The 21376-nt window shown below is 44.2% G+C and overlaps 3 protein-coding genes across 3 annotated transcripts; all 3 read left to right on the top strand.

Moving 5' to 3' along the window:
• Nucleotides 1-1930: 1930 nt before the first annotated feature.
• EAE97_008051 (uncharacterized protein) lies at nt 1931-4268 on the top strand (the record flags this gene model as incomplete). Its single annotated transcript, XM_038878565.1, has 6 exons — nt 1931-2015; nt 2109-2169; nt 2301-2358; nt 2603-2777; nt 2941-3303; nt 3412-4268. The coding sequence occupies 6 exons, from the start codon at nt 1931-1933 to the stop codon at nt 4266-4268; spliced, it is 1599 nt and encodes a 532-aa protein (XP_038730815.1).
• A 1756-nt stretch (nt 4269-6024) lies between these two features.
• EAE97_008050 (uncharacterized protein) lies at nt 6025-9439 on the top strand. Its single transcript, XM_038878564.1, has 2 exons — nt 6025-7195; nt 7265-9439. The coding sequence occupies exons 1-2, from the start codon at nt 6977-6979 to the stop codon at nt 8894-8896; spliced, it is 1851 nt and encodes a 616-aa protein (XP_038730814.1). The 5' UTR covers nt 6025-6976; the 3' UTR covers nt 8897-9439.
• A 4549-nt stretch (nt 9440-13988) lies between these two features.
• EAE97_008049 (uncharacterized protein) lies at nt 13989-21293 on the top strand (the record flags this gene model as incomplete). Its single annotated transcript, XM_038878563.1, has 3 exons — nt 13989-14153; nt 14558-14823; nt 14888-21293. 3 exons carry the CDS (start codon nt 13989-13991, stop codon nt 21291-21293), a joined length of 6837 nt encoding a protein of 2278 aa, XP_038730813.1.
• Between the last annotated feature and the right edge of the window lie 83 nt (nt 21294-21376).

The raw sequence follows: 21376 nt of genomic DNA, 5'->3' as shown, positions 1-21376 counted from the left end.
GGCTCATTGCAGGCATAGAGTCATGCTGGCTTTGATTCATTCAATTGACTAAGGACGAATCTCCGTGGAGTATCAAAAGAATTTGACAAGTCCCAAATTCCCTTCTTTGAAATTGTATTACGACATTTGCTCATCCAAGTCAGTCGTCTATTTGGTGAGATTCTGCACAAGCCTGCTCTGCTACCTGCAGTGCAAAAATCCGGGGTAGTACATGCGGGAATCTTGCAGATTCTGGAATGGGTGTAATAGCCCAGCCGATATGTTGGTCCTACTTAATTGTAGATCAGTACATGTAGTACAAACCAGAATTTCGGATTAGTGTAGAAGGGGGAAAAAAGAATCATCGAATGAGATGTTGGGCGGTGTGCAGGTTCCCGTCTCGTTTCACCAGAATGAATAATGGAAAAGAAGAATGGCGCTGGACCTTGCGTAGGTCCCATGTAGATATCCGACGGAAGAAAAGCCTGCTGAAGCAATTCCCTTTTCCTTTTTCCCCGCGGCGATGAATCTTGTGGGGCCGAGAAGATGGCAAATGTTCAGAGCGTCGAGAAGGAGGCTCCTCATACGAATTAGTTAGCTCAGCAGCTTGAGCTGACAGGCTCCAACATTGAAGCTCAATATTGGACGCTGGTAACATTGTTGGCACTCGCCTGAACCTAAAGAGTGACGGGTTCAAAAGGAATGTTACGTGTGAATTTCCAATATGTTCAGCACAAGAGACAACGCGTTGTATTGATGCCGATGAGCAAATGATGAGACTCGGCCTTCTTCGGTCGGAGGTATGCAACAACCCTCTCAATTTGTTTGAAAACAATCAATCAATACTTCCCTGCAATTGAATCGTGTTACGATGATGAATTTCTATCACATTTCAGATTTGAATCTAACATTCTTCGCACCTCGGACTTCAAGGGCAGGGAGGCAGTTTTCATTGATATTGGATGGGCTTCAAGTCGTACATCAAGACTAAACCACGTTATGGCGTCTGCGGTGTGTCTTGTTTGTAGATTGAGGCGGCCGAGGAGGTTATCCGATTCGAAAGAAAGCAATATCATAACCAAGATTCCGGGCAGTACATTTCCATTCATATATCTACATGCAAGAAAGCAAGCAAGTTAGAAGGCCGACATAGCCACTCGTAGTACCATCTACTTTGTAAGATTACCATATCACGGGAAAATAACGAAACGTAATAAGTTTATGTTGATGAACAACGGAATAATTAAAACGCTTAAAAAAGATCGTCTTGTGGAGAGGATTGCAGGCAAGCCACAGATAAGCCTAAAGAATTATCCTAGCATTGTTTGCCCCGGACCAATCCATTCCCCAACCATGACCCCATCAACCAGATAATCCAACGCTCATCGAGAAAAATGTTCCTCATTCTTCATTCTTTTCTCCGATACGGCAATTCAAGACAAGGTGCTAGATACAAACATGCATAAGCGAAGCACCATCATGGGTTTGCCGGAGGGAACCGTGATAGATGAGATATTGATAGCAGACTGATAGAGAGATTGCTATCGGATACAAATGACAAGATAGAAATTCATATCTATCTCAGCTTTTGTATCTCAATGACATCCCACACCACAGTCCTAGTTAGCTAAGTCAATATCATTCGACGAGGAAAAAGTCTAACATGGCTATTTCACAATCACCCCGGCAGTTGTAATGTTGCATCAAAAGTTGCGTTCCCCCCCATCCAACTTCTCCTCATACCCGTCAATATGATCCCGATAAGGTATGGATTTCTTGCTAGATGTTCTGGATGTGTTTATAAATACCTTGAGTTGTATCCTCGGTCATATGTCTCTCCACTCCTTAATTAACAGTACAACATATCTTGGAAATTACCACTGTCCTGTTCCAAAGCTGTGGTATTGGGAATCTTGACCTCGAGTATCTGCATTTCATTGTGAGGAACAAGATGAAAGAAGAAGGAGTTGCGGGAAAAGTCTTCCCTCCAGGTGTGGCTGAAGATGCCGCCCTAGAGAATATGGGTTATCGTCCGGGTAAGTTAATTTCCTTATGTCCTTATTATCTTGTTGGCGTACTATCTACACATGGCGACTTTTTTGATCGTCTGCTGATAAGCATAATCTCAGAGCTCAAGCGATCATTCGGTCTTTTGGGCATGATTGGTTTCTCTTTTTCCATTGTTACAAGGTGAGTGTTCTTCGGCGTATGCTGTGCATTCTCGAAATCCCAACACCGGTGATCGGCACCGGTGCTGCAACCTTGGAGCAGAAAAACGTGGCAAGATGGGACGCTTAACGCTTGCTAACGGCTTCGTGCAGTTGGAGTGCCCTTGGTGGTGTGCTTGTCACAGGTGTCAATGCTGGTGGTCCACCCGTAGTGAGTAACCTTTTACATTTCACATTCAGATCTTACCATGCCTCCAAATCCAGGCTTAATTCTCCTATCTATGGCTCGATTTTGAGAATTTTAGTCGATTCTCGAGGATGTTCATACATTGCACTGCGCTGGTATTGCGACATAGTCCCAAACATGTTCCACGACGTCCGAGACATATCAAGTTGTCAAGAATGACAAAAGCTATCTGCTATGCGACTCGAACTAACATGATTCGTTTACGCAGATGATTTGGGGCTGGGTAGGCATCAGTCTCGTTTCCCTCTGCGTCGTCTATTCCATGGCAGAAATGTGTTCTGAGTACCCCGTTGCCGGAGGTCAATACTCATGGGTCTACATTCTCTCACCGAAATCGTTGAGGAGACAATTCTCCTATCTTACGGGATGGTTTATGATCATCGGTCAGTCATATTCTGTCTCGTCATATTAGCATCGAATCTTAGTTGCACCTGAGATAAAAAGTGATACCAAAGAAGCATCTCATGACCTTTCATGAAACTTGACCCCATGTTCCCTGTTCTTCATGGCAATGATTATGACTGACGTTTTGTGGTACGCGCATAGGTATTCTTGCCATGGGCGCAACGAACAGTTTCATCGGCGCAAATTTTATCCTGGGCCAAGCGAATCTCGTTAACCCATCCTACGTAATTGAGCGGTGGCACACAGTCTTGGTCGCCTGGGCAGTGACTTTTATTGCAACATTCATCAATCTATGGGGATCGAAGATTCTTGACAAGGTATCTACAGTTGCGCTTGTCTTCAACATCGCATCGTTTATTGTGACGGTTGTCACTATCCTAGCATGCAACGCCAACAAACAAAGTGCGAATTTTGTCTTTCAAGACTTTCAGAACTTTACCGGTTTCGGGACGGCCATGGCTGGTATTATTGGCATATTGCAGCCGGCGTTTGGCATGTGTTGTTGTAAGTGTTTCTTACCATGCTGCCTTTATCATGGCTTCCTTTACTGTCTCCGGATATTACCCGGTTTCATTTGATTCACCACCAGGCTAACACAAAATGCTCGACTAGATGATGCGCCATCGCACATGACTGAAGAGTTAAAAGATGCCTCCAAAGAAGCTCCTCGCGCAATGGTTCTCTCTGTCTACATTGGATCCATCACAGGGTTCATCTTCCTGATCGCTATTTGTTTCTGCGTGGGCGATATCGATGCTGTTGCTAACACCTCCACTCTGGTTCCTCTGATTCAAATCTACGCCGATTCAACCAATAGTCACATCGCAGCATGTTTCCTAGCATCCGTGATCGTAGTCATCAACGTCGCATCTTCCAACGCACTGCTTGCGGAAGGAAGTAGAAGTCTATACGCATTCGCTAGAGATCATGGACTTCCATTCTCGAGCCATATCAGTAAAGTGAGCGCCAAGCACCAAGTTCCCGTTGTGGCTATTATTATTGGGACTATAGTACAAATGGCATTTAACAGCATATATTTTGGCACAGTAACAGGGTTTAATACTGTAATCGCTATTGCGACAGAGGGATTTTATCTTTCGTACGCCATGCCTCTTCTCGTGCGCATAATATCCCATATCAACGGATCACATCGACAACTTACAGGTCCCTGGGCGATGAGACCAGCCGTCTCATTGCTGGTTAATGGGGTTGGTCTGGCGTATTTACTTTTCGCATGTATTACTTTCAATTTCCCATCGGTGTATCCGGTTACGAGCGAGAATATGAATTATACTTCAGCAGCTATAGGCGTGATAATGATGGTAGCGGCGGTAACTTGGGGAACGACTGCTCGAAAGAGGTTTTCGGGGCCAGAGATTGAGGTTGTAGATGTGGTGACGAGGGTGGAAAGGATGGATTCGGATGAGATGAGTAGAAGGGAAAAGAGAGAGGAGAAGAAGAGTGGATGAGCGGAAGGGGGAGAGATACGGTGACGAAATTGATGGATGATCAGAAAGAGAAAATGATAGAAATGGACGAGTCAACTTGTGGTACATTTAGAATTTCTGTATGCCTGACTCACGTAGACCATTTCGTGAATGCTATTGATGCCCAACATTTAGACATTTGAGACCGCTCCTCGCGCCATCAACATCATTTGCATCATATCTTCGATTGATTTTGACCCGTGACCTTGTCACAGGGTACATTGAAAATAGAAACAAATCTTACCATTCGAAGCGTTGATGCGATCAGATATAATTCGGTTTTGTGATTGGACGAAACAATTTAGAAGTGGGATATTGTGTCAATGCGAGAATTTGCCGGGTGAAGGCTGGGATTGAGATTGTAGGATCAAAGATCGGAAATTCTTTGTGAGAAAAACAAAAGTTATGGACGCAATTTTGTAATGGAACTACCGAGCGAGCCTAGGTAACCACAAGAAGTATAGAGATGTAGTTTCTGGAAGGCATTTTGAGGACTTTGATGCGGTCCTTGCCTCACCACCTTACATGCCCCTCATGACTCGACCCACGTGTAAAATCGAAATGATCGAAAATGGCCAACGGAAGCGCAAACGGGAGTACAAACGCAGGGAAAGGAAATGAATATCAAACAAAACATATATGCAAAGTTCCTAAGAAGAATTTGCCTGGCTCGCCCCTGGCTGTCAGATTATATTAGACGCTTTGAAGCAATCTTTTCAACCGCATTTCGTATATACCGCTACCTTTCATCTTGACACTTTCCCCTCCATTGTGCTGAGAAGGGAGCTCGATATGATGAATCTCGGATGCGCGAAAGCGACGCCTCGCTTTCGTGTATCTGGGTAGTCAAGCTTACTTGTACCCCGTGTGGTAAAGTCAACAACCAGGTGTACGATATGCAAGGAATAACCGTACATGAATGACATGAATGACATTGTGCAGGAGTCGGAGAAGCCTTAACTGCGAGAGTAGCTAAAATTATCACGGGATATCGTTTTAACACGTCAATACATTGAGGCTAGTAGTGAAGATTCCCACATTTATCGACTTAGTTGCATGAGCGTGATGACCAAGGGGGTTTGGTGAAAGGTACGGACCGGAGGTACTAGATGGCAGGTAGACGGATCGATACCGGTTTGCTGGGGATGTCGATATGGATGTTGATGACATGACATGACCATAGGAAAGGAAAAATGAAACTATTCCCATGATCAAAATAGAACGACGTCGATGTTGAAGAAGAAAATAAAGAAGAAAGAATAGAATGCGTAGAAGATGTAAAATGAAATCAAGACTCACCTCACCGTTCATGTGACTGCCAGTTGTTTAAAAATGTGGCTGGTAATATTCAAACAAATCAATCTTAATCCATCCATGATAATGGCTCAAAGCATCCAGCATCCATGCTCTGGGGATGTTTTGGTTGCTGGATCAGCAAAACTTTACTAAACCATACTAATAATCTCTGTGAACAGGGTTATAATTGCCATTCTACCTAGGTATACCTCTCACGCCAAACAATAATTGAGACTTTGACCAATGAAATGCCTTAGATTCTGCTCTTCTCGTGTCTGACTTCTCTCGTTCTCTCTCGGTAGTCTCAGGCCTCACGTCTCTTTCCCTCACTCCTGATTCTTTCTCGAACCTCTCTCCCTTTCAGGAGGTTTCCTGTCGTGCAGTCCAGCCCGACCAGCAGTTGCACTACACATACAACATACATCGCACATCCTGGGACAAGAACAACAACAACAACAACAACAACAACAACATCATCATCGACAATACGAGAAAAGTCTCTTTTTCTTAATTCTCTATTTTGTTATTTTATTTCATTTTCAAGTCTAAATCTGCCGACGCAATATACCTTCTTTTTTCTTTCTTTTTCCCGGGAGTCCAGAATTCAATCTAAACATTAGCGACACACGAACGACAAACGAACGTCGACGACATTAACAACAACAACCTCCAGCGCAACTTCTTCCCCTTCCATAAACTTTCACTTACATTTTGGTATCGAACCTAAGGAATCCTACTTGACTTTACATTCCACCCGCCAAAAATAACCTACTGTGCGATATCTACCTATGGATTGACCGTACGTACTCGACATCAACATTCAACAATTCATAGGACTATCGATTATCAACTCCCGACCACCACTTGATACAGGAAATATCCAACGAGAATACATAGATCGAGAGCCAAAGGATTTCCATTCTCAACTCAACAACTTCAGCAGTGCTACAAATACACATTTTCCAAATACTACCACTACATTAATTATTGTTTCATATTATTTGACGGGAAGGATAAAGGTGATTCACGACTTCTAACGACCATTATTGTACACGAATTCCAATCTCTTAGTCTTCTTTACAACCTGCAGCCTTCATCATTTGCTTTGCGATCAACATCCAAATAATCCAACTTTGATTTATCGACCTTTTGACGGCTAAACAAGTTTTACATCATTGTGAGGGGTCTGCAAGAGGTCATTCTTTATTTGTTTATGGTCCACAACAAAAATCGCAACAGCTGCATATGCTATTGGTCACTAGTTTTGCAAGATCGCAAGTCTAAGGAACGGATGTTACCGCCAAGTAACAGAACGGCTTTAAGATAGTGAGAAGATACGACAACGATACGAATTCAAGACCGGACAGAATCAACAAGAATAATAATCACCACAGATGTCGGAATTACCATCCTCCCCGCCTTCGGATCCGGTAGATGCGATCGCGTACTACAAATTGCAGTACGAGCAATTGGAGAATGAATTGACGGAATTTCAGGCGAGTTCGCAGGAGTTGGAAGCAGAGTTAGAGAAGGATGTTGAAGCTGCGGAAAGAAGGGAAAGGTTATTGCAGGAAAAGGTAGAGAGTCTGGGATTTGAAGTGGAAGAATGGAAGGTATGTCATCGTGAAGAGGTGAATGTGGTAAATCGGCAGCGTAGGTGGCTAACCAGAATTTATCTGTAGAAAAAGTATAAGCAATCCAAGAATGAAGCAAATGCTGCGCAGACTACTTTACAAAAGGAGATCACTTCTCTGCGCGATGCGAATCGAACCATGCAACTCCAACTTCGAGACATTGAAGTTCAACATGACGATATCGAGCGGCAAGCGCGAAATACCTTCTCATCCTTGGAAGACATGGAATCAAAATTCAATATGTCTATTGAACGAGGGGTGATGATGGAAGAAGAAATCAAGATTGGCGAAAAGGAAAGAGAACAGCTCCGGATCGAAACACAACGTCTGAGAGATGAGTTGTCGGACCTGAAAGTTGAGGCAGATATCATGCAAGACAAGTTACGAAAACGACAATTTCCATCAATCACAACAGATTATACTGCGCCAATGACTCCCTCATTTGAGCCCTTTGGAACATCTCCTAGATCCACAGCTTCTTCTCCGATCATCAACACTCCACCAGATACCAAGTCTATCTCAACGACAGATACCGTTTCCGAAACCCCTACCCCTCCATCTCCGCCCATGTCAGAAGCATCGGCGACTGCAAGACACGGACTAAATACATCAATGAACCCACCCCAAACCAATCTAAAACTCCCAGCTACGAATGCAAGCGCAACGCCTAAACAAGGCCTATCTCGTTACGTGTCTGGCACAGTTCGTAGTTCACGAGGCACAACACCGAACGGCAATTCGAAAGCAAGAAGTGCGACACCAGCAGTGATTCGCCAGACAAAACAAAAAGCACCACCTACACGCGGTTTACCGAACTCAACATCCCTAACTCATATCAGAAGTCTGACGGCGCAAATGCAGAGATTAGAACAAAGAGTACAGTCTGCAAGATCAAAATTACCCGCGCCGGTCACTACTCCACCTCATGCTATACCGAGAACAATATCGGCTATGGGTCAAAATTACTTGCCACCAAGTGGTACGATAAGGGGTAGGAAGAGAACTACAGGTAGTACTGCGAGCGCGAGCACTACATCATCTATGACTGGAGATGAACCTTCAGTAAAACACCTTCCTCGAGTCTCTGTATCTGGAATCAGCAGGCTTTCTTTTGGACCAGTTGCAAATAGAGATGGGAACGATAGCAGTCAACATAGTAGTAGACCACCCAGTCGACCAGGTAGTCGTGCCAGTGGTTCACTTTATGAACGCCCACCGAGTCGATCGACTCTCAGTCGCCCAGGCGCTAAGACGCCAGTATCATCTTACGCACAGTCGCAAGTTGTGGATTCGAGAAGGGCGAAGAGTAGTATGGGTGGAAATTATGGGGATAGGCATGGAGATGGAAGACCTCATACGTACTCACAGAGCGTATCATATATTGGCTACGGCGTGGACGAGAACCGGGAATCTACCTATACGACACCCGTTCGTAGAGGAACTGTGCATGAGAGTTCGGGTGGCACACCACTATCTTCGCTCCCTCGAAGGAAAAGCGGTGGACAATCGTTATCGATGTCGGGGCTACCTATGCCTAGGAGAACAAGCACAAGTCAAGGATTTCGAGAGGAGGATGAAAGGATGATTATAAATCCTAGACAACCAGCGGGACTCAATAGAACGCCCACGGCACCATCGGGAAGACAAAGGAAGTTGAGTGGTGTGGGAGAATGTTATTAAGCTCACTAGATAAGAAGGATGAATGTGTTTCATCCTCTTCACTTCATCTGTATACCGTTATGGAGAATCCGGGAATTTGGGATCATATTTGGGAGGACGTGGGAGAAGGGTGTAAACTTGGGTTGCGTGCATTGGCTAAGGCGTTTGTTTGTTTTTCTCAACATCGTGCGTGCATAGCTAGGCGGACATGGTATGGGAAACAGTTTGGGATTGATACTGCTGCTATACCTCTTTTTTTATTGATTTGCTCTGCTCCTCTTGGCTCGTTCCTTTTTGATTTCCGGGAGGAGAGAGTTTTTCGTTTCATTTGTACATAGGGGATGGATGGTTGATGATGGGTTTGATGTTTCATTTGTTGGTGAGATGATGTGCAGGAGAGATTGGAATGAATTGGGAAGGTGATATGGACGGAGAAAGAGCATGGATGGATGGACGGATGAATGGATAGATGAGATGGAATGGAATTTGATGGGATGGATGGCTGGAAGTGAGCGTTACAGACACAGACAGACTATAAGAATGAAGGAAATGATTATGATTCAATTGGGTGTTCTTTGATATGTGATGTGATGAATGAGATCTTGATAGTAAAAGAGTACTGGTAACTATAAAATAAGACGAATGCGCTAGTTACGGTAGCGGTAGCGGATGATGAGGAATACCCTTGAACTACCTAGATAGGTAGATAACAATCAGTCCCTTTTTCGGGAGAGAAAATTGATCAGGTAGGCATCTTCGGGGCGAAGAAAAACGGGAGCATCTACTTACTCAGGTATGTATGTACCCCGAAAAAATTTCGGCCTCCGTGGTCCGTCCGGTCTTGCTAAGCTAGGGTAGGGGTAGATACCTAGGCTTTGGCGAGATCTTTAGAGAGAGAGAGTATGTATGCAGTTTGTTGGCTAGCTGGTTATTAGTAGGGCAATATGGAGGCAGGGAGGTATTGGTATTGGTATTGATATTGGGAAATGAAATGAAATGGAATGAAATGGAATACCTAGGTAGTAATATGAAAATTTTTGAATTTATTCATAGAGGGAGTTTTTATGTTGATATATTTCTATTCTTATAGTTATAGTTATAGTTATAGTTGGCAGTGCCGAGTGTATGGGTGTAGTGGTTTTTCATTGGGTGGTGTTTGTTGTTGATTGTGCTTATGGGGATGAGGGGATAGGATGTAATTATTAGGTAGGTAGGTAGGTAGGTAGGTAGGTAGGTACGTGGTGGTTTTTTGAGGGTTTTTTAAAGGGTGAGGGTTGAGAGTGGTTTGGAGGAAGATGGAGAGGAGAGAGGGAGAGAGGGAAGATATGTGTGAGTATATTTGTGCAGAAGGGATGGATGTATGGAGTTTATGGAGGGAGATAGGTATGGATGGATGGATGGATGGATGGATGGATGGAAGTGTAGGGGAGGGTTTCTACGTGGGAGATTTTGGAGATTGGAGTCTGATGGATTTGGATTTGGATTTCTTGAGGTGGTTTATTGGGTGTTGGGTGATTGTGTAGGAGGGGATAGAGGTAGAGAGGTACAGAGGCAGAGGTAGATAGTATGCTGGTAGTGATAGAAAAGAGAGTACTCTTTTTTGAAGCTTCTTCTTCTTCTTCTACTTTGGATGAGTGAGTCAAGTGGAATGGACTTTATAATGATTCAATAAATGATGCGATGAATGATGTGATAGATGGATACATGTGTGAATAGATTATCCACCGTGATAGAAAGTCTCCAGTTCGGGATTGGTACTGCTGTGTCTGGGGTTGAGTTGGGAGGATGTGATTTTACGGATCTTTTTCTTTAATTTTGGAGGAAGGGGAAGGGGAAGGGGAAGAGGGGTGATGATGATGATGATGATTATGGTGTTTATGGAATTTTGATTTGTGGTTTTTGTTTAATATTTAATATTTATTGTTCAGTGTTGAAAAGAATATTACCTAGCATCCATCTCTTATAATTTATCTGGCCGTCTAGCGAGGAAATGTATACACAAGAGACGAGAGAAAGGAGAGAGAAGCTCGGAGAAGGTGAGGGGGGAATGTAGCTGGCTAGCTCATCGGATGTCCGTGGGGAATCGGGGGAGAAATAAGGAATGTCTGGTTTTTACTAGGTACGGTACCTAGTTCAGCCTCACGTAGCTAGAGAGCAGAGAAGAGAGCAGAGAAGAGAGAAGCGGACTTGTAGATATGCCGCGAAGTGGAAAAATTATGTAGCGATTATTGGAATGGAAAGATGGAATTTGAATTTGAATTTGATGGCTGCGTATCTATCAGGTAGCTAGCTTACATGCTATATGGTGAGAGGGTTTCTGTGTTAAGTTTTAAAGGGTGCGAATGTGCACGCACATTTGGGTGATGGCTACTTTGCTGATGTTCTGAAATCATTCTCGTGGTGGCGAATGCAGAAATTCGGATTTTGGATTGATATTGAGTCAAATTAGATTGGATTGGAGGAAGAAGTGAATGGTGAGTGATGATGATGATAAATTGGGTTGGAGCTACCTACCTCCGCACCCAACTCGTATAGCTTGCTGGAGCGAGACACAGCTCTCGGGGAATGTTTATATCCAGCTTGCTTGGAAGCCCAGATTAGTTGTGATGGCTTTCAGATCGGGAGAGCAAGGGTCCTGATGATATAATGTTTTGTTGGCCGCAAACTATCTCCCAAAGGGAATTATCGAGCGCAGCGAGCTACGGGGGTTTGGGGGCTTGCCCCCATCCATCAATACCGAGTCAATGATCATATAGGAAATGGATCATCGACGGGTTCCATTTTTGGGGGAAGCTGAGAATTAGTCGTGTGTGTGTATGTGTTGCGGGAAAGGATACGATGTAGAGAGATTATACGACGTAAAAGTCCGGTGCTAGGAAGGCTGGATAGGTTCTCTTGGTATACCTGTATGTATGTATGTACTTTGTAGGTATGTAGTTTTGAAACTGCATACCTAGACTAGATATATGCATTCTAGTAGGAAGAGGAACGAGTAAGAGACGACATCACCATTACATTACATTGCATGATGTACGGAATGAAGGATATTGTCTTTCATGACTCTCTCTCTCTCTCTCTCTCTCTCTCTCTCCCTCTCGATATCTTTTGCATGTAGGTAATTAAGAGTGAGTGAGATTATCTCGGATTGGTACAGCAAACCAAAGGTTCTACGGGATTCTTAACCCTTGTTGTTTGGGTATGTATGTCTGCTATGTAGGTAGTGTTGGAATTGATCGACCGGGTAATATTCATTCCAGAAGCATGGCCACGACCCCTAGCCTGGGAAAAAGGTACATTAGAGGGAAGAAAGGTTAATGAAGTTGTCACTCTTGATGATTGTCGTTGATTGTTTGGTGAATTTGCAAAAGGAGAATTAAATTGATGGAATATGAATTTTGGATTTTGGATTTTCGATTGATGGTGAGTGTTGATGTGTTGGTTATTTATATTTATGAGATATTTACTCATGTTTTACCATCTTGTGGTGGTATCATATATTATTGTCGTCTGTTGATTTAAAAGAGTATAAGTTATTCAATAACTATTTAATATTTACATTTACACTTACCTGGTACCATACCTACCTAGTAATATAATTCTCAAACTTTCCGCCAGATCTTTTGAGTCTTGACGGACTTCTCAAAGGCTTGTTAAGTCTAAAGTGGTATACACCTTACCCTACCTTACCCTACCTTACCCTCCCTGGTCTTCTACCCTACCCACCTAGTATGTAAGTGGCTGAGTGGGTCTCTTCAAAACGCCAGAACTCACCAAATTCGTGGTCGTTGGGAGACGCGCTTTACTCGCTTGGGTTTAGTGGGGTAAAGTGAGGGATGGTTGAGAGTTTGGAGAAATTGGAGAAATTCAATTTTTGATAGTGAAGCGTGAAGTGTGAAGTATGAAGTATGAAGTATGAAGTATGAAGTGTAAAGTGTAAAGTGTAAAGGGAGTGAAGGAGTGAAGGAGTGAAGGAGTGAAGGAGTGAAGGAGTAAGGAATGATTTGATATTGCGAGTGAAGACTACAAACTCAAGACTCCAAAGTGATGAAACGAATAACAATCCAATATCAATGGTGATACGCATACTCGCATCTCGCATCTCGCATGAGAATTAAAAAAGAATAAGACTCGGTCGGTCAAGAAAAATCCATCGAGCATTGAATTTCATACCATGTAAGACTTTATTACATAGAGGAAGATAAAAAAGGAACCTGATCGCCATAAAATTGGAAGCTTTTTTTGCTTCTATTTTGTAGATCAACAATTTTGAAACTTGTTGATTGTTGATTGTTGTGTTGTGTTGTCTACTATTTTCCCATCCCCTCATTCGACAAGACTTGAAGTCTTTCAACTAGCCATAAGTACACATACCATACCATACCATACCATAACCATATCTACTTCCCTGTGTTGTACTTTTTGATAGATACATTGATACACTCTTCACTCTTCTCTCTCCTTTCTCGACTCGTCTTCTTTCCTCATATATCCATCAATCATATACCCAACCACTCATCCACCTACCTACCTCCCGTCTTACTTACTTACTCATTATTATATCATCACCTCAACTCTTCTTAAATACTAATCCGCTGTATATCCTCTTTCCCCCAGTATACACAGACTACTTTGTAATATTCGGACATCATTCGCCGAGAGAAGGGACTGTCTCCAATCTTTTTTCTGTCAAGCATTCATTAGATTGAGATACCCCAGGTAAGATTATAAAACCTTCCTTAATACTTCTCCCCTTCCCTTTCCCCTCAACCCTCAACCCTTCCTCCGAAAACTCAAAAACTTCTACTATTTTTGTATTTTGTTTACACTGCAAGTTTAATCTTTCCATTTTCTTACAATATACAAAGGGCTTCAGATTCATTTCGGAGTTCTTTCAATTCCTCATATCTAGAAATCTTGTGAGGGGATTTCGGAGTCCGTTTCTCGAATAATTATCTGACGCTCAACCATTTTCCCGGCGGGCTTAAGAGTATAGCTTCCCCTCCTTCCACCATTTCCAGGCCTCAATTCTTTCTTTGGCACAAGTTCTCTTCTCTGCTCTTCATTGAGCCCTGAATACCTCTCAAAGATATACGAATCTCAAATCACATTCACAATGGCGGAACCACATACAAACGGCACGGTACCAATAGTGTCCTCTTACGCCGCGAGACATAACCTCGCAGATCACTTTATTGGAGGAAATAAATTAGAAAATGCTCCTGCGGGTAAGGTTAAGGATTTCGTGGCAGCAAGTGATGGACATACGGTTATTACAAATGTGAGTAAAAAGTTTCTTGAGTTTGAATGTGGTGACGCTCCGCTGGCCCTCCGGGGGCCATTGCCACGGGGGCGGACTGTGCGAGAGGAATTATGTGTTTCGTCTGAGCTCTTGAATACAGTGGTAGAAGGAGAGTACGGACCGGTTGGGTGGGTGGTAGATAAGAGAGAGAGAGAGAGAGTAGTGGAGCATGGCAGAAGACTTCTCTCCTTACATATTTTGTTTTGGATACCTCGCCTTTCAAATATATAGAGAAAGCTTCGAGCGTAGCGAGCTATGGGGGTTTGGGGGCTTGCCCCCATTGATATCGGATGACGTGCAATCTGCTCCCTTTGCATACTGAGAGTTTTGGAACTGGCATATTCATATTCAGTTCAGAAACATAACTAACACTCAAGAAATAGGTTCTGATCGCAAATAACGGAATTGCTGCTGTAAAGGAAATTCGATCGGTACGAAAATGGGCATACGAAACATTTGGAGATGAAAAGGCGATTCAATTCACGGTTATGGCCACCCCGGAGGATCTCCAAGCCAATGCAGATTATATCCGTATGGCAGATCAATATGTTGAGGTTCCGGGTGGCACGAATAACAACAATTATGCCAATGTTGAATTAATCGTTGATGTGGCCGAGAGAATGAATGTTCATGCTGTATGGGCTGGATGGTGAGTTTTGCCCTTGATACAAGCTCAGATAAAGAATATTCCGAGAAACTAATAAATCTACCAGGGGTCATGCATCAGAGAATCCAAAACTTCCGGAATCCTTAGCTGCAAGTCCGAAGAAGATTGTATTCATTGGCCCTCCAGGTTCTGCCATGAGATCGCTCGGTGACAAGATTTCTTCCACTATCGTTGCACAACACGCCAAAGTACCTTGTATACCTTGGTCAGGAACTGGTGTTGATAAGGTAGAGGTTAATGAGGATGGCATTGTTACCGTCGAAGACTCGGTGTACATGAAGGGATGTGTTCAATCATGGGAAGAAGGTCTACAAAAGGCAAAGGAGATCGGATTCCCAGTCATGATTAAAGCATCTGAAGGTGGTGGTGGAAAGGGTATCCGAAAAGCTGAATCCGAAGATGGGTTCGAAGCCCTTTACAAAGCTGCCGCGAGTGAAATCCCTGGCTCTCCAATTTTCATCATGAAGTTGGCTGGTAATGCGAGACATTTGGAGGTTCAATTGTTGGCTGACGAGTATGGAAATAACATCTCCCTCTTTGGTAGAGATTGTTCCGTACAAAGAAGACATCAAAAGATTATCGAAGAGGCTCCAGTTACTGTTGCTAAACAAGCCACTTTCCAAGCTATGGAGAAGGCAGCTGTTCGTCTCGGTCGTCTCGTAGGATATGTTTCCGCTGGTACTGTTGAATATCTCTATTCGCATTCCGATGACAAATTTTACTTCTTGGAATTGAACCCAAGATTGCAAGTCGAACATCCTACAACTGAGATGGTCAGTGGTGTTAATTTGCCTGCGGCTCAACTTCAAATTGCAATGGGTCTTCCTTTGCATAGAATTAAGGATATCAGATTACTGTATGGAGTTGATCCTTCCACTACCACAGAAATTGATTTCGATTTCTCCCAAGAGAAGAGCATCCAGACTCAAAGGAGACCAACACCAAAGGGACACACCACCGCTTGTCGTATTACATCCGAAGATCCAGGAGAGGGTTTCAAGCCTTCGAGTGGTACTATGCATGAGCTGAACTTCAGGAGTAGTTCCAACGTTTGGGGTTATTTCTCTGTTGGTACTGCTGGTGGTATTCACAGTTTCTCCGATTCGCAATTCGGTCACATTTTCGCCTACGGTGAGAATCGATCTGCATCGAGGAAGCACATGGTTGTCGCTTTAAAGGAGTTGAGTATTCGTGGTGATTTCAGAACGACCGTTGAATACTTGATTAAGCTTTTGGAGACCCCTGCCTTCGAAGATAACACCATTACCACTGGATGGCTTGATGAACTTATTTCCAACAAATTGACTGCTGAGAGACCGGATCCTATGCTTGCAGTCGTTTGTGGTGCCGTTACAAAGGCCCATATTGCTAGTGAGGCTTGCATCTCTGAATACAGAACTTCTCTGGAGAAGGGTCAAGTTCCATCAAAGGACATTCTCAAGACTGTTTTCCCAATCGACTTCATTTACGATGGTCACAGATACAAGTTCACTGCTACTCGATCCAGCTTGGATAGCTACCACCTTTTCATTAACGGATCAAAGTGTTCTGTTGGTGTTCGTGCATTGAGTGATGGTGGTCTTCTTGTTCTTCTCAGTGGGCGTTCTCACAACGTTTACTGGAAGGAGGAGGTCGGTGCTACTCGATTGAGTGTTGATAGCAAGACTTGTCTTCTTGAACAAGAGAATGACCCCACTCAACTCAGAACTCCATCCCCAGGAAAGCTCGTCAAGTTCACTGTTGAGAACGGAGAACACATCAAGGCCGGTCAGCCATACGCTGAAGTCGAAGTCATGAAGATGTACATGCCTCTTATAGCCGGAGAAGATGGTATTGTACAGCTCATCAAGCAACCAGGAGCTACTCTAGAGGCTGGTGATATCCTCGCCATACTTGCTCTGGATGATCCATCGAGAGTCAAGCATGCTCAACCTTTCTTGGGCCACCTACCAGATCTTGGACCACCACAAATTGTTGGCACCAAGGCTGCTCAACGTTTCGTACTCCTCCATAACATTCTCAACAATATCCTTGATGGTTTTGACAACCAAGTCATCATGGGTTCTACTTTGAAGGAGTTGATCGAGGTTCTTAGAGATCCAGAATTGCCATACGGTGAATTCAATGCTCAATTCTCGGCTCTTCACGCAAGAATGCCACAAAAGTTGGATGCTACCTTGACTCAAATTCTTGACCGTGGTAAGTCGCGCAACGCTGAATTCCCAGCCAAGAACCTTTCAAAGGCTCTTCAAAAATTCTTGGAAGAGAATGTTGCTCCTGGCGATGTTGATCTTCTTACCGCTTCTATCTCTCCATTGATTGAGATTCTGAACCGATACCAAAATGGACCAAAGGCTCACGAGTTTGCCGTCTTCTCTGGTCTTCTCGAGAAGTATGCTTCCGTCGAGCGTCTCTTTTCTGGCCGTACCTCGCGTGATGAGGAGGTTATTCTTAAGCTCAGAGATGAGAACAAGGATGACATTTCCAAGGTTATTCAAATCGTTTTGTCGCACAGCAGAGTCGGTGCAAAGAACAACTTGATCCTCGCTATTCTCGAGGAGTATCGACCAAACAAGCCCAATGCCGGCGATGTTGCTAAACATCTCAGACCTTCTCTCCGAAATCTCACTGAACTTGAGGCCCGTCAAACTGCCAAGGTTTCCTTGAAGGCACGTGAGATTCTCATTCAATGTGCTCTTCCATCCTTGGAGGAACGTGCTGCACAAATGGAGCACATCCTTCGATCTTCGGTTGTTGAATCGAGATATGGTGAGACCGGATGGGAACACAGAGAACCTGATATTGAGGTCCTCAAGGAGGTTGTTGATTCCAAGTACACTGTCTTTGACGTCTTGCCAATTTTCTTCGGACACAGTGATCCTTGGGTCTCGCTCGCAGCTCTTGAAGTTTATATTCGTCGTGCCTACAGAGCATACTCTCTCAAGAAGATTGAGTATCACAACGAGAGTGCCGAGCCTCCTTTCATTGTCTCATGGGACTTTGTCTTGAGAAAGGTTGGAGCTTCAGAATTTGGCATGCCAGTTCAATCTTCTGCTCCCTCGACACCAGCCACCCCTTCACATGAATCCGGCAACCCATTCAAACGTGTCAGCTCTATTAGTGATATGACCTATCTTACCAACAAACCTGATCATGAACCAACCAGAAAGGGTGTTATTGTACCAGTTCAGTATCTCGACGAAGCTGAGGAGTACTTGCAACGGGCTCTTGAAGTCTTCCCTATGTCTGGATCCAAGAAGAAGGGCAATGGTCTTTTACCAGAACTTGGTGGCAAGCGCAAGGTTGCACCTCCCCGCCTTGATACTGAGGACGAGCTTACCGCCGTCTGCAATGTCGCCATTCAAGATGCTGAGAGTCTTGATGACAATGAGACTGTCGCTAAGATCAAGCTGATCGTCAACGATTATAAGGAGGAACTTCTCAACCGTCGCATTCGTCGTCTCACGTTCATCTGTGGTCACAAAGATGGTTCGTACCCTGGATACTACACTTTCAGAGGCCCCAACTACGAGGAAGATGAGAGTATTCGTCACAGTGAGCCCGCTTTGGCTTTTCAACTTGAGTTGGGAAGACTCTCCAAGTTCAAGATTACCCCCGTCTTCACCGAGAACAGAAACATCCACATTTATGAGGCTGTTGGAAAGGAAGCTACAAGCGATAAGAGATACTTCACTCGTGCTGTCGTTCGTCCTGGAAGACTTCGTGATGAGATTCCTACTGCTGAGTATCTGATCTCTGAGTCTGACAGATTGATGAATGATATTCTGGATGCTCTTGAGATCATTGGAAACAACAACTCTGATCTTAACCACATCTTCATTAACTTCTCTCCTGTTTTCCCTCTTCAACCTCCCGAGATCGAACAAGCTCTCGGTGGTTTCTTGGAGCGATTCGGTAGACGTCTTTGGAGACTTCGTGTTACTGGTGCTGAGATCCGTATTATCTGCACGGACCCATCCACTGGCATGCCATATCCCGTTCGTGTTGTTATCACCAACACTTCTGGTTATGTCATCCAGGTCGAGATGTACGCTGAGCGTAAATCTGAGAAGGGTGGTGAGTGGGTCTTCCAAAGCATCGGTGGTACCACTAAGATTGGTTCCATGCACTTGAGACCAGTATCTACCCCTTACCCCACCAAGGAATGGTTGCAACCAAAGAGATACAAGGCTCATCTCATGGGTACCCAATACGTGTACGATTTCCCAGAGCTTTTCAGACAAGCCATTCAAAACAGCTGGGTCAAGGCTGTCCGCAAACACTCCTCTTTGGCAGACAAGCAACCCCCTACTGGTGAATGTATCGAGTACAGTGAACTCGTCTTGGATGATAATGATGGTCTTGCTGAGGTCTCGCGCGAACCTGGTACTAACACCCACGGTATGGTTGGTTGGCTCATAACTGCCAAGACACCAGAATATCCTCGTGGCCGCAAATTTATCATCGTCGCCAACGATATCACTTTCAGAATTGGTAGTTTCGGACCAAAAGAAGATCAATTCTTCCACAAGTGCACGGAACTTGCAAGAAAGATGGGTATTCCACGTATTTACCTTTCTGCCAACTCTGGTGCTCGTATTGGTATGGCTGAAGAACTTATGCCTTACTTCAAGGTTGCCTGGAAGAACCCTGAGAGACAAGAAGCCGGCTTCAAATATCTTTACTTGGATACTGAGGCCAAGAAGAGATTTGAGGATGGTAAGAGCAAGGACGTCATTACTGAGGAGGTTGTTGAGGATGGTGAGACGAGACACAAGATTGTCACTATCGTTGGTGCTGAAGATGGTCTCGGTGTTGAGTGTTTGAAGGGTTCTGGTTTGATTGCCGGTGCCACTTCAAGAGCTTACGAAGACATCTTTACCATCACTTTGGTAACTTGTCGTTCAGTTGGTATTGGTGCGTACTTGGTTCGTCTTGGTCAACGTGCTATTCAAATTGAAGGACAACCAATCATCCTTACTGGTGCCCCTGCCATTAACAAGCTTCTCGGTCGTGAAGTTTATACTTCCAACTTGCAACTTGGTGGTACTCAAATCATGTACAAGAATGGTGTCTCTCACATGACTGCCAATGATGACTTTGAGGGTGTTTCCAAGATCGTCGAATGGATGGCTTATGTTCCAGACAAGAGAAACAGCCCTCTACCAATTGGACCTGCCGCTGACTCCTGGGATCGCGATATTGTATACACTCCACCTGAGAAGCAACCTTATGATGTTAGAAACCTCATCGCTGGTAAGGAAGACGACGAAGGATTCATGCCAGGTCTTTTCGATAAGGACTCCTTCGTTGAGACTCTTGGCGGATGGGCAAAGACTGTCGTCGTTGGTCGTGCTCGTCTTGGTGGTATTCCAATGGGTGTTATCGCTGTCGAGACCCGCTCAGTTGAGAACATCACACCTGCCGATCCAGCAAACCCAGATTCGACCGAACAAATCTCCAACGAAGCTGGTGGTGTCTGGTATCCCAACTCCGCTTTCAAGACTGCTCAAGCTATCAAGGACTTCAACAATGGTGAGCAATTGCCGTTGATGATCTTGGCTAACTGGAGAGGTTTCTCTGGTGGTCAACGTGATATGTACAACGAAGTTCTCAAGTATGGAAGTTATATCGTTGATGCTTTGGTCAAGTACGAGCAACCAATCTTTGTCTACATTCCACCATTTGGTGAGCTCAGAGGTGGTTCTTGGGTCGTCGTTGATCCTACAATCAACCCAGAATTCATGGAAATGTACGCTGATGAAGATGCTCGCGGTGGTGTTTTGGAACCAGAAGGTATTGTCAACATCAAGTACCGTAAAGACAAGCAATTGGAGACCATGGCCCGTCTCGATCCAGAATACGCTGAACTCAAGAAACAATTACTCGACAATGCTGCTGGACAGGAGAAGTTGGCTGAAATCAAGGCTAAGGTTGAGCAAAGAGAGAAGGCATTACTTCCTGTCTACAATCAGATCTCGCTTCAGTTCGCTGATCTTCACGACCGCGCTGGACGTATGAAGGCAAAGGGTGTTATCAGAGACTCATTGAAATGGAGAGAGGCTAGAAGATTCTTCTACTGGCGTGTACGAAGACGTGTGAACGAGGAGTACATCCTTAAGCGCATGTTATCTGCCAACTCGAAATCACCAACTGGTACCAGGCCAGAGAACTTGAGAAAACTTGCCGCCTGGACTGCAATTCCAGCATTCCAAACAGATGATAAGAGCGTAGCCATGTGGTATGAGGAGAACAGAAAAGTTGTTCATGAGAAGGTTGAACAAATGAAGATCGAGGGTGTAGCTGCCGAGGTTTCGGCTTTGCTTAGAGCTAGTGGACCTAGTGCTAAGGGAGGATTGAGTGGTGGTGCTATGGCTGGTATTAGACAAGTCTTGTCTATGTTGCCAGTTGAGGAAAGGGAAGAGGCATTGAAGTTTTTGGGAAGACCTTAAAGTTGGGTTATGAATGCCATGATTTGAAACGAGGGGTTCAGCATGATTATATGATCATATAAGATGGGATCTGGGATGGAAAG

Source organism: Botrytis byssoidea, assembly GCF_014898295.1.
Source record: "Botrytis byssoidea strain MUCL 94 chromosome Unknown BBYS_016, whole genome shotgun sequence".
NCBI classification, from domain to species: domain Eukaryota; kingdom Fungi; phylum Ascomycota; class Leotiomycetes; order Helotiales; family Sclerotiniaceae; genus Botrytis; species Botrytis byssoidea.
Note: the sequence above shows the minus strand (reverse complement) of the source record. Positions and strands in the feature narration are given on the sequence as shown.